Source organism: Motacilla alba, chromosome 3, assembly GCF_015832195.1.
Source record: "Motacilla alba alba isolate MOTALB_02 chromosome 3, Motacilla_alba_V1.0_pri, whole genome shotgun sequence".
Lineage (NCBI taxonomy): Eukaryota > Metazoa > Chordata > Aves > Passeriformes > Motacillidae > Motacilla > Motacilla alba.
In genome coordinates this window covers 73,436,295-73,449,963 of record NC_052018.1, presented here as the reverse complement: position 1 = coordinate 73,449,963, position 13,669 = coordinate 73,436,295, and the positions used below count along the sequence as shown (strand labels likewise).

The window sequence follows — 13,669 nt, the reverse complement described above, 5'->3', positions numbered from 1 at the left end:
AATAAACTATTTCCTTTTCACAGAGGTAAGTGCTTCTTATGAAGTTTTCTTTTTTGACATCCCTCAGTGTAATTGCAGCTGGACTGCTGCTTCAGCATGTGGTGGGGGGAGAGCAAAGGTGAGCTGGAAAGGAAGTCCCCCTTTCATGATTCCAGGAACAGTGATACCTTACACTGGAAACGACCATCTAGAAGCTCATTTTCAGAGTTTTTTTGTCCTGTATGCTGGAGATTTCTGGCATTTGTCACAGAGGTTTAACATAAAGTTTCTTTTTTTGAGTTATAGGTTTATAAGCCTTTAGTTTCATTGGTTTAAACTACCCCAGACACTTAAAATGGTGTGTACTGATATTCCTTTATCCCAAAATAAACCTCTCAAATGTAGAAATGCTGATCTGACTTAGATTTTATTTGCATTTTAAAATAGCATTTCAATATTTTGGAAGCTACAATATGTTTCAAACAAGCAGCCTTTAAACAACACTAAGAAATAAAACTTGTCTATTTTCCCAGGTTGTTGCTGAGGTTGTGAAAGATACCAGCCAAACAGATTAGCTGTGTCTCAAGAAACTGGCTAACAGGATGGTTGTGCTAGCCCACTTGTATTCTGAAAGCTGGGTCAGTACTTATGAAAAGCTTAAGTAAACTAGAGGATAATTCAATACATAGACAATGCATCCCACGGTTTCTCTGTTTATTTTCTCCCTGTGTGACTTCTGGCAACTGAGAAGAAACACTGTAAATGACAGCAACCCGCCAAAGAAAAGATTATGAATAACAATACCACAAGAATGAAGGGCATGAAGTTACCACTGACTTGGGACAAATGCAGAGCAGTGGACACATGACACAGCCAGCAACTAGTGGGTTGTAGTAGGTGCAGAACAGAATACCTTCAGATTAGAAACCCTTTCAATTTGCATTTCAGCTTTAATTTATGCTAGTTTGTCCTGTCTGTTGTAACCAAAGGTCTTTATATCTGTAGGTTTTTGACTCTCTTGAATCTGTATACTTTGCTGGTAATACTCTGAAAACAAGAGTGGCATCACTGGACACTGGCAAATGAAAATGCTGAGCTCTCTCTGACTTACAGTTATGTGTACATAGAGGTGGTGTTAGCTTGTTTTGACAACTGTTCAAGTCTGTCATGCTTCCTATCCCAATCTAACATTCAATTTTCAGGCAATGCATACCATAAGTTTCAATATTGTTTAACTTTTTGCATGCTGCAAAATGAAAAAAAAAAACCCAGCTGTTTATGTTAAACTGAAGTTAAAAATAACTACAATAAAAATCACAGGAAGAGTTTTCTTACCCCTGAAAAGTCAGGTAACCTGTTTTTTGGAAGAAAAGAAAAGAAAAGGTTGCTGATCATTTGCCCTTGCTGAGGTCCATTTTTATTGCTTCTAAATATCTACAGTATTAAATGTATTGGCTGTTTTCTTCTAAAGTGAATACACTAGGATAAGTTTGCAAAAATAAGTGGTTTCATGAAATATGAAGGAGTCCTCATCTTGGAAATGAATGCATGTAGTCAGATAAAGTGTGTTTTAGGGCCACTTATAGTATTTATCACGTCTTGAAAACTAAGATCATTATTTTATTTTTAGTTGGGGTCAGTGCCAAAACATATTTCATACATTGTTTCTGATGCTCAGATTTTGCTGCTTCTGGCGTGACTCATTTGAAGTGAGTGCTTTGTGCTTGAAATGACTGTACTATAGAAGCATTCAAATGAATCAGGGAAAGTCCTTCTGAAAGGGTGATTCACCATGGCTGAGTGCTTCTCAACTGAAGCCCTAGACTGCTTCTGTTGGTGTCTGTATATTTACATTAGTAGGAATGGAACCAGATCCTAGAATTAAGCTACTGAAGTGAATAGCCCTTCAAAAGGTATGGTTTCGCTACCTTTGAGTTTCTTTTTGAGACACAGAGAGGAAGAAAGAGTAGATTTGGACTTCTTGTTCTTGTAGCATTTCTGGCATTCATGTGCCCATGCTTTCTTGAAAGCAAGGAAGAATCTATGTCATGGTTTGCTTCAGTTTCAGCCTAATCCTTCCTAGTTTATGTGGTTACACAACTGAGATATTCTGCCTTTTTTAGTAATTTGTGAAGCAGCAGTAAAAAGAAATGATGGATGTGCTGACATTCTCCCCCCCAACCCCTCCATCAATACAGCAAAGTAGAGGTCACTTAAAAAAAACACCTGTTAAAGCAATAAACATTTAAAAAATAACATGCCAAAGCAAAACATATCAATCAAAGCACTACCCTGTTTAATAATTTTCTGTGCTGGTTGTAACAAGAGGAGACTGTAGTTTTGGCAGTGAGGCTCCAAAAGCTTTACTGCACTCCAGGCACTGAGGGAGTAAAGTACAACACTGTTCTAATTGATATGTAGGTAACTTGGAGCTGACTTTGAGTACTAATCCTGGGTGATTTAAAAAAACCCAAAAAACAACAAGCACCACCACAACACAAAAAAAAAACCCCAACAAACCCAAACCCCAACTTCCCACTCAGTAAAATTGCATACTCCAGCTGTTTATGTCAACCATCCTGGAAAAATTTTATAGGGAAAGAGGCTATACACCAGTTACATATGAAAAGTTTCATGAAATATAATGAAGCAAAGGTAGTGGTGGTGGGGGGTGTCTGTGTGCAAAAGTTTAACATGGCCCTTTTCAATAAAACAGTGTCTCATCAGGTATTAGAGACAGTTCTGCCTTCTGTGTCCCAGCAAATGCACAACCTAGGAGAGACCTTTGATTAAGTTATATTTGAAACCTAGACCCCACCTCTGTTTCAGTTGTGTGAAATCTGGGACTGTGACAATTTGTTCCCCTTTGGTTTTTTGACACTATGGGATAGGTTATTCTCATAAGACTTGAAACAATTACAGGAGAGCTAATTTATCAGACTCTCCAGCTCATAAGGTAGAAGGGATGTTTTTAGGACACAATCTGTGTTTTCCAAGGCAGGTGAAGCTTATCCTAAAGCTGCCAATTTCTAGTTTCTGTAGTCTGCACAATTAGTTGCACACTATGACACCGTGATCATGGCTTGCTGCCCTGGAGAGTGCTGCACTGAGAGAGTGGCTGGGTCACTAATTTTTTGCATAAACTGGGATAATGAGCTCTAAAGAACAAATGTTCTTTTTTTTTCAAGTTTGAGATAACTTCATTGAAATCAGTAGTCTGCTCGCTTGTCTGGTAGGGGAATATAATGGGAACATTCTGATGCACACCAAGAACCCTTGAGAAGAGACAGAAATGTTTTGATGAAATTGCTTGTTGTAAGTGGAAATGGCCTTGGCCGCTGTAATAGCAATCACGGGCATGTTCCGGCTCATCAGAATCATATCTGATCAGTCCCAGAATTGCAGAATGGGTCAGGTTGGAAGGGACCACAGTGGGTCATCTACTCCAGCCTTGATGTTCAAGCAGGGTTCTCCTAGAGCGCTCTGCACAGGATTGCATCCAGATGCTTCTCAAATATCCCCAGTGAAGGATACTCCCCAATCTCTCTGGACAATCTGTTCCAGTGCTCAGTCCCCCTCACAGTGAAGTTCTTCCTTTTGTTCAGGTGGAGCTTTCTGTGCCATCACTTTCTGCCCATTTCCTCTTGTCCTATTGCTTGACACCCATCTTTAGGTATTTATACACATTAATGAGGTCTCCTCGCAGTCGTTTTTTCACACAGGCCCAGTGTGTGATGGCTTCTTTGTAAATTCCTCCATGTAAATTTAACCTTAATGGCGATGTCCTGTATGTTTGTAAACAAAAGGAGGTCACAATTTCAGGTAGACAGCTCTGGGTTTGTCATGGAACAGTCATTAAGGACTGCTTCAATGGGACAGCACAAGATGTACAAATCTGTTTAAGAGTGGCTAAGTACAGCAGTTATAAATTTATATACAGTTATATAAACTATAAATACAGTTACTATACATACTATATCAACTATATATACAGTTATATATTTTGAAGGTATCTTCTAGTACTGTCCTTAATAACAGGGATGAGGAGAACTGAATTTTTCCATCAATTTCAGTGCTAGGGCTGAATGCTTTCCTATGGCACTGGAATGAGAGTAAAGTTTGTTCTGTAAATTTACTTTAGAATCATAGAATAAGAGTTGGAATGGACCCATGAAGATCACCTTCTGCTTCATTCCTTGGGAGAAGAGTAAAGAAATAAACATTTAAATGATTAGTGGTGTTTCAGTGAAGCAGATTGAGACAGACTAGCTGATTGGAATGCTCTCTAAGGCAGAGTGTAACATGGATATTTAAACATCATTACCTTTTTCTGAAATACACATGGGAATATGACTTTACAGATTATAACTTGCATATGCCTACATATATGCAGACACACACACACACACAGACACACACACACACATGTTGCTGTTGTCTAACTCACTTTTCCATTGTAGACAAGCCCAGAGGGAAGGAAATATTCCTAGCTTGGAGATTTCTACATCTGCCTGTCAGACAGCTGTCAGACAGAAACAGCATGACTACATAAATCACTGTAAATCAGCACATTTTTCACCAGCACAAAGCTCTCAGCGCAGAGCCACTTTAGAGAGCTCTGCTCCATAGTTTGTTTGCAGACCTCCCATGCCAGCAGCAGAGAAGTCAGACCATTATATTCAGCATCTCATAGTAACCAGATGCAGAATAAAGAAATTGCCTTTCAAAACTGTAGTCTGCAGTAGGTTTTTCCAAGCAAATCAGTGATGTCTAGCATCCATCTTCTCTCTTCTGCTTGTTTTTAATGCCCTTTTGGCCTTCAGTCCTCCAAGATGAGGTGTTACTCTCCTGTTTTATGAGCAATCTTGAACTGTATTTTAAATTCTGAAAGTAGCATTCACTTGGTCAAAGGAAAAGTCTGTATATCAATTATAAGGGGTCCACAAAAGTAATAAAATAAAAACCTGTTGTGAATGTGCTTAACTATCTAGTGTCAGTGGAGGGTATGTAGGTCCAGTCAAAATTGAAGGAATCTGTAAATTGCAGAAAGGTTAATTAAAAACCTCTGATGAGCTATCCAAATCCATGGAATTGAATGTCTGCCTTTTTCATAGACAGACTCCAAGCTAGTGTTACAGAAAAGAATGAAGGCTTCTATCCACAGACAGAAAAAGTGGTTTCCTAGTCTTCACCTTCATTAAGAAAACTTATATTAGGGCAAATTAAAAATAGGTTTAGCATGGTTATGAGCTATGCTTTATGTGCAGCCTGTTTGTGTTGAGCATGTCTCTACAGGATTGCAAGTATTAGAGACAAGCTGGCCCAAATTTAAGGAAAAAAAAAAAAGGGGGAAAACAGTCCTGCCTTGCTCAGATTAAACAAACAGTGGCATCGGACCAATGACAAAATCTACAGCCGTGCACTATATTATGAAATGTAGAGTAGAGCATTTCCTATTGCTGTTTAAGAGGCTTTGATCCAGATTCAATAACTAATATTTGCGCCTCAGCCTAAGTGTGCCTGTTGTCAGCTTTTCTTCCAATACAGAGAGATGCTGGTGCTCCCCATGGCCAGACTGTAACACTTCTCTTGACTCTTCTACTTTCTTGGGCTGGCTGTTCAGCTTGCAGGTGCATCCAGTTGTTGGCTCTCTAGCCAAGCACCATTTTTCTCACCATATAGTCTGTCATCTGCTTAGAAGCAAGGAGAGTTTCTCTGAACTTTAGAGGGTGGGGTGGGATCACAGATCTGTGCACCAGAAATGTGAAGGTGTGCATGTGACTCAGTTTTATATGAAGACCTTTTCTGCCCTTGTGATGATGTAGGTGCAGGATGTAGACCAGAGGAATGACACTGAATTCCTGCATAAGAGTAATCAGTGTAAGGTAAAGATATGTGTTACACCATAACAGTGATCAAGGTTATACACATTCTATTTTGATAAATAGTTTAATAGCACAGTAAGGAAACCATCAATTTCCTACTCTTAAGGTACTGGAAAATTTTTCTTGTTGACTGCAACAGATTGCTTGTGGTTGGAGAAATAAGCATCCTGACTGTCCATAGCTCAGATGTGGCACCAGTGACAAAAACAAAGGTGAAAGATAAATCAGAGTGGAAAACAGTAAAACAGTAAAAAACAGAGCAGAAATGTTTTCCTCCAGTTTAAGCAAGGTTTCATGTGTCTACTGCTTCATACTCTGAACTGCAGTAACAGAGATGAAAGATCACTGGGACCATCAGTGATACATTTCATCCAGTATTAAGATTCTTTGAAGTGTAAGACAGTGAAGGAAAACTGGAATTCCATAGTGCCAGAAATATATGACTGTAAATAATATTTCAGAAATGCTTTTACCTGTCAAGTGGGTATATCTAGTGACTTTAGTGATTAACTTTTATTAATGAGGTAAACCTAAAATCAAACATTTTTCTGCTATAGCCCCATTATCATTCTTTCTTTTCAGAAATACTACTTGAGAATTTAAAGCAGTGCCTAGTACAGAATATTAAGTCCTTTGGAAGCTGGGTCTTGTCAAATATAGTGCTTTGGAAAGGCTGAAATGAATGATACTGAAATGTAAAGGAGAAGATAAGTTACAGTGATTCCAGCTGAGTCTGGAATCTGTGGAATAATTTTTAGTTGAAACCAATTTTTTGAAACATGACTAGGCTGGTTTCTGTGTCATTAGGGCAAGAACACCTCTCAGTTAAAAGTGTTTTGCTTTTTAATAGGGTTTAACCATAATTGTCCACTTTATGCTGGTTGTTCAAAATAATTCCATCTCAGGTTGGTTGACTGTTGTAGGCCTAATTTCAGTCGTTACCAGCATTCAACAGAAATACTGCTTTAAGCTTGTCTTTCAGTGAATCACGTGTTTGTACAATAACACGTTTGTTAAATGAATTCAAAGACAGAAATAGATGAACCAATACTGAGAGTGAGTCACTTTCTGGTCCGTATTGAACCATTTTTCTCTCTCTCTCAACTATCCTATTTTAATCAAAATGACTTTTCACAGGAAAGTAGAGCTCTAAGATGTGAACCAGTGTGATCCCAGCTTTTCTGTCACTGACTCTGCTTGTTTTTCTTTTCTTATGAGAAATTTCATACCTCTTTCTTGTGTCAGAATTGGTTTTTGATGTGTTCATCAATTCCTTTGGCTATGTGAGCAAGCAATACTGATTTTGACTTGTACCATCTTATGCTTCTGTAGTAAAGATGACAATGAAGTATTTTCCAGATGTCAGTCACATACTTTCTGTATGTTTTTTTCCAAGTACATTTACTAGTCTCTCTTTCATGCTGTCTTTCCTTAAAATCGCTTGCCTTTTTGTCCTTCCTGCTCTTAAATCCCTCAGTTACACTAGGTTGGTGAAAATTGTTTAAATGTACAACCCAAATTCTCCAGTGAGATTTGGCTAACCAATAAGCTATTCAAGTGGTTTTGTCTTCATCCTCTGCTTTTCCAGGTTGCTTGAATATCCTTGAACCCTTAATTTGCCCTGATCTCCTCTAAAGCTTTGAAATAATAAAATACTTAAATAAAACTCTTTGGATAAATGCCCTTTAAAAAACAGCTTTCTCTGTGAACTATCATGCTCTCAAGGGAGTGGATTTTGTTCCTCAGACAATTTAAGGGGATTTTCTGTCCACAGTGTTATTGTCAGGCATACCCATCTTAACTCATACAACAGTTCAAAACAGAACAAATGAGGAAACTCTGGGGAAGAAATGGTACAGGGGCTAGACTCCTGTGTGTGATTTTCTTCTGGTGCCTGGGTTTAGTCCCCTGATCTGCTGCATGATTTTCTGTGGGTCACAAAGCCTTCCTGTGCTTTTCAAAACTAATTCTTTGCTCAATGGGGATGTTGCTGAGAATAATTTAAGGGTGGCAAAGTGCCTAGCCATTACAGAGAGGTAGTCTTCTGCACACTGAAAGGCTGTATTCCTTACTTTGCAAGAAAGAAAGAGGGAGATCACTTGACTTGCCGTCACCAAATCCATAGGGGAAGTCAGAGGCGAAGCAGAGGACTGGATCCATTTTTGTGTGCCAGGGGCCCCATGGGGGTCCATTTTTCATTGAGAAATCCTTTTCACAGTCCTAGGTAGGCCTAATCTCAGAGTCCTGCACATGCCTCCCAGCCAAGAAAGGGAAGCTTGGACAACCTCACGGGACTCCCACAGTGCAGCTCATCAGGGCAAATCCTGGAGACCAGCATGGTTTGGAGGTTGTTCAGATCCATGGATGCCTGTCTTCACTGTTACTCATTGTACAGGTAAAGGGAGATGACTTCAGTTTTCCTCCCTTCCCACTCAGCTCTCCTAATTATTAATTTCTGTTGGCAAGGAGATGCAAAGTAACACTGACATGGGCAGAAAGGAATATCTGTCCTCCACTTCTGGAACTCTATGGCTAGATTCCTTGGAGAAAGATTTGGGATTTGTGTGTAATTTGTGAGTAATTTGCTTCTGAAGTTAATTATTCCTAAGAGTGAAAAATTGCTCAAAAATGTTGGGAAAAGGAAGCTTTCCTTTTTATCTTAGTGTGCCACTAAAATATAAAAATTCTGGTAAAAGTACAACCATATGACTATTATTTTAAAGTGATACCTTTGAGATAATATCTCCATTTTTATGCAGACTCTCCAGAAAGACATCTGTATTTCCTCACTTTAAATGATAGGAAATGGAAATAGACCACAATTTTAAGTAGGAAGATTATGGAGATTTATAACTCTCTTTATATATTTCTTATGTGTAAAAAAATGCAGGGGAACTGTATGTAGCGAATTTTTTTCTTTAATTTTTAATTCCAGATACTACTCTTTGTGCTCTTTTCTTTTTTTTTTTCCTTGAAATTTTCCTCCTCCTAATTTCATTTTCTCATCTGAAGTACAAAATTTTCTCTGCCTGAGGTTTGTAATGATGAAGTAGCACCAATGAAAACAGGGCTTTAGCTGGATGCAGATCTTTTCTTGGGCACATCATGATGCTTAGGACAATGATTATCTCCTGGTAGCTGTATGCCTTGCTTAATTCTGTGCTTGATCAGAAGAAGCACAAAGAGAGAAATTCATCAGACCACTTACTGAGTTCACCTTCTCCCTAGGTTCACCTTCTCCCTCCCAGCTTTTCAAGAGCTCAGAAGATAAAGTAATACCTTTGTTTTTATCTGTCTTTGTTTTTGGCTGGCATGTAGCAGCATCAGACCTGATTAGGTTTTCTTTTGGCAGCATATTTCAGGGTGAGAAGCTCCTTCTTTTCACAGTGCCAAGAATGATGCCAAACTCATCAGCCTTGCTGTCTTGGCATTGGAGGGATGAACTTTTAGGTCAGGTTCAGTGTACTTTGTGTCAAAACTAGAAAGAGGCGCATTGAATTCCACAGTGAGGAAATTTATGTTAAAAATCCTACTTGGGACTTAGAACAGAGTTTTTGGCTTGTCATTGTGGAATAATTGATACATATCTAATAAAATAGACAAGCATCCATTGCTGTCTCATTTTTGTTGTGAAAAATGTTTCTGCAATCACCATTTTCACTCCAAAAACTCCAAGTTACTGTTTTGAGGTTCATGATGGTTGAAAGAGACTTCCTAATTGTGATACTGGATTTAGCGTATGTTACGGAGATGTTGCAGTCACTGCCATTTCACAGCAGCAGTGGAAAAACCCCAGAGATAATGAATCAGCTAGGATCTGAATACCCAAAAAAGGCAGAACTTTCTTTTCAGTATTGGGTGATTCGTATGTCTTTGCTGGGGAAGGGGACCACAGAGCTGTTTTCACAAGGGAATAGCATTCCTACAGCATTAATTTTTTTTTCCTCTAGTTTTTGAGAGTGGACCAAGACAAAGACAGAGAATGCAGCCTGGACTGTGCAGGTTCCCCTCAGAAATCACTCTGTGCATCTGATGGAAGAACTTTTCTGTCCCGGTGTGAGTTTCAACGAGCAAAATGCAAAGACCCTCAGCTGGAAATAGCCTATCGAGGCAACTGCAAAGGTGAGAAAATCGAAGTTTCCCTTGACCATAATGAAAAACAGTAGACCCTAAAATAGTGTTTGAAATATCTGTGAATTGAAAACCAGGAGTGCTGGACTTGAAGAGTTTTCTAAAAGCAAGTGGGTTGAAATCTGTTATTTCTATAACAATATTCTGTCTAAAGATAAATTAATCTTGAGCCTTTGTCAAAATTGTGACTCCCAAACCCTCTTATTTTTCAATAACTCATGATTAAGGAAATTGCATGGCCAGGTCCTTGTTCAGAAGGACCATATCACTGGCAGGTTCAGAGAAACGCTTACAATAGTTATCTTGCAAGGTTTCCTACTACAATCTGGTATTTTGAGTTTGAGATGGTAAATTTAAGTCTTATTTCCTAACTGCAGTCACATGGTGTGGTAAGGATGGTGGTGGTAGGGTGAGTTGAGTGAGAAAAAGCAAAACCAAGAAAAATGCATTTGCATAGAGCCCCCACAGGCCATTCCTGCCCATATTATCCACTCCTTTACTTCTGATCTCTGTTTAGAGAATTTCAGTGACATGCAGCCCAACAAAATATTTGCAGTTAAATTTTTTCACTTTTAGAGCAGCATGGTGCTAGACAATGCAGTTCCTTACTGAAGTGTAGGGTGATTCCCAGCACAGTGATCTTTCTAAAATGTAAGAATAGCAGTGGTCATAAAGATTTACTTTTCCCTCTGTCCTGAAGAGAGTGGCAGGGAATGGAGGTAGGAGGCAGGAGAAAAAAAAACCCCAGGGACCACACCAATTCAGCCTGTAGGAGGCAATTTTCTACATCATCTCTCTCCATTAGCTTCTGCAAACCTCTGAAGCATCAAGACTGCTTCAAAGAGATATTCTGTCTCATCTTCTGCCTGGATGAAACAGTATCCTCATTCTTCAGCCCTTTCATAGTAAACCATTGTACTACCTGATGGATCTATTTACTGTGGTGAGCAAGGATAACATAATGGAGCTACCTGAGCCAAAGCTTTTGTTACACTCATGAACGACAGAGACAATTATTGTGCACTTGGTATTTGTTCATTTTATACATTAGAGCTTTATGGAAATTAGTTTTGAGTGTTTTTCTTTATTTTTTTTATACCGTGTTGAAAAAGTAATCTGCAAGAAATTTTCTTCATTAAGATAAGTATTGCTTCACTGAAGATTTCCTCATTGATGCTGTCAAATTTTTCTGCAGTCAATAGCTGAAATTTGGAGAAGTACTCATTTGCTGTTTATTTATTAATGCATACAGTAGAATTGTAGAATTGGAATTAGACACCTTAGGCATCTTAAATATTGCTGATAGCAGGTACACATCATGTTCTCTTCAATCAAATGTTTTTTTCCTTTGATTGGTAATAGACAGATATTTGCCAATAATGCACTTAGTCAGTATCAGCAAGAAATGAGTGCTCTTTTAATTTTACATTTTCATGGTATTTCTTATTCTTAAGTCTTATTTCTTATTTCTATATTCTTATTTCTATATATATTTCTATTTCTTATTTCTATAAGTCTTATTTCTAATATTTCTTATTCTTAAGTCTTAAATTTTGAAGTGACCAGTGTCTTTATCCCTACTTACGGCTGTGATCATCAGAAACATTTCAAGCTGTAAAAACAAGTTTTAAAGAAGAAGACAATGACTCATTGGCCTAACTGCTGTTTCAGTTTTAGCATTTCTAGGGCTGGTTCTGATAGTCATATCAAACATTCTGCTAAAGCCAAGGAAATGCTCTGATTAAGACCTTTTGAGCCAGTTGCTTTTGAGTGGTAAAATTTGTTGTTGCAGGTGATACTTGATCAAAAAGCAGAGTGTTGTTTTAGTGGGGCTGACCAAAAAGTGATGTTTCATTAGAGAACAACTTTCAAGGTTTCAGAATTTACCTTCATTCCATGAAGGAATGAAAACAGATCCTTTTGGAAGTGTTTGTCTGTACCCCTGAAAAAACAGGCACCCACCCTAACTTCCCATTAAAGCACTGGTTTTGAAACAAGTTTTGAGCTTGCAGGTAAAATGGAAAGAAACATGCATGTTTTCATGTGAATGTTCTGAAGGGAGAAAAGAAGCGATTCCTGGTATAGGCTTCACAACTTTAAATCTGTGCTGGGATAATAATCCACCATTGATTAAAAAACACAATCTTAAGCCTGTCTCCTCCTGTCTTCCATAAAAAATCATTATTGACCTCACTAAAATCTTCTCCAACACCAAAATATTTCCATGTACCATTTTAATTAATTTAATGATGACTAGCTCTTTGTTTGGTTCAGTCTATTCAGTAGCAATCTAAAGACCTTGGCAGTTTATGTTGACAGCCTTTTGGAATAATTTTTAGTCCATCATTTCTTGTTTAGATATTCAGAACTGTGATTTCTTTTTACATTCATAAGAATTTTGAATGACTACCAGACTGATGTCTTCTTTCTCTGCTTCTTTTTTTTTCTTTGAAAGGCAAATTTATATTGACTCTTTTTTCTCTTTCTCACCTGTTCTCAAGGTTTTTCTCATCTATTTGGTTTTGACCACTTAAATACTAAAAAGTACAAAGGCATAGTTTGCTCTGTGTGGGCTGTTTTCCTTTCTAATTCAAGTTCCATTCACACCAAGAGTGCTCAGCCCAGGCAATACTTAAGCATTGCAAAGGAAATAATTTTTAGATCCTAGATCTTAAAAGATCACAGTAAAATGGCAGCATTTAAACACTTTTTTCCCTTGTACTTCTGTTGTAGTTCCTGATGGCTGCAGCAGAGATCAAAACAGTTTAAACAAGTATGAAAATGAATGAACCCTGAACCTTCTTCTCATTTCTGAAAGACAACCCACCTTTAACAAAACAAGAATCGAAACAGACTCTTTCGTTAGCTTTTTTTTTTTTCTGAAGACATTAATTTTATGATTTTTAAGTCCATTTCTAGCCTTTGCTGGAGTCCATTGCTAAGCTTGGAAATGCTATAAGAAGTTAAAATCTTATAAAATTTCCAGCCTATTTTTAGAGTTTCTAAGAGCTCAAATAATCTGTGTACACTGTGGTTGAACATTCACATTTTTGGAGACTTTTCCAAACAGAATTTTAATTCCAAAGTTCTGGAGATTTGCCATTTGCTTGACACAGACATTTACTGTGCAATGAGATTACGAATCTAATAAATAAATGTATGTTGACAACTGAGAAATACTGCTTGTGTTGTTTAACAGTTAGGACTGTTAAAATATCACCTGTGATGGGGATCAACCACATGCACACACAAATGCTTCACAGTAAATCTGGCCCAACATAGCCAAAGGAACAAAACATACAGGAAGTGGAAAAGCAATATAATTGCTTTTAAACTGCTCAGAAAGAAACAGATACTATGTCTGCACAAATTAATTAAGCAATGCAAAGAGACAGTGTGAGCACCAGGCAGGTAAGGTGATAAATGCTCCCTGCTGCACTTTGGGCACCAGCCAGCTGTGCTCTCCTGAGGACTGTATCTATGTGGCTTAGGGAGAAGATGGGCCAAGGACTGTTCCCAGCAGGCAGCATGCACAGAGGTGCCTTCTTTTGCAGGTTTAAGGCTGTTCAGCTATTTTTCTTTTTACTTTCTTTTTCTGTTTCACTTTTTGTTTCCTAAATAGCGTGAGGAATACTAATTTCATTTCTCAGTTTGTTTTTTAGTGAATATACCTG

The 13,669-nt window shown here is 38.1% G+C and overlaps 1 protein-coding gene across 6 annotated transcripts in view; it reads left to right on the top strand.

Moving 5' to 3' along the window:
- The window catches only part of SMOC2 (SPARC related modular calcium binding 2), a 138,072-nt gene that overhangs the window by 32,812 nt on the left and 91,591 nt on the right, over positions 1-13,669 (top strand). For all 6 annotated transcript variants that reach the window (XM_038131944.1, XM_038131943.1, XM_038131942.1 and 3 more), the window contains exon 2: positions 9,815-9,986. In XM_038131944.1, coding sequence (XP_037987872.1) covers positions 9,815-9,986 — 172 coding nt within the window. The remainder of the gene's footprint in view (positions 1-9,814; positions 9,987-13,669) is intronic.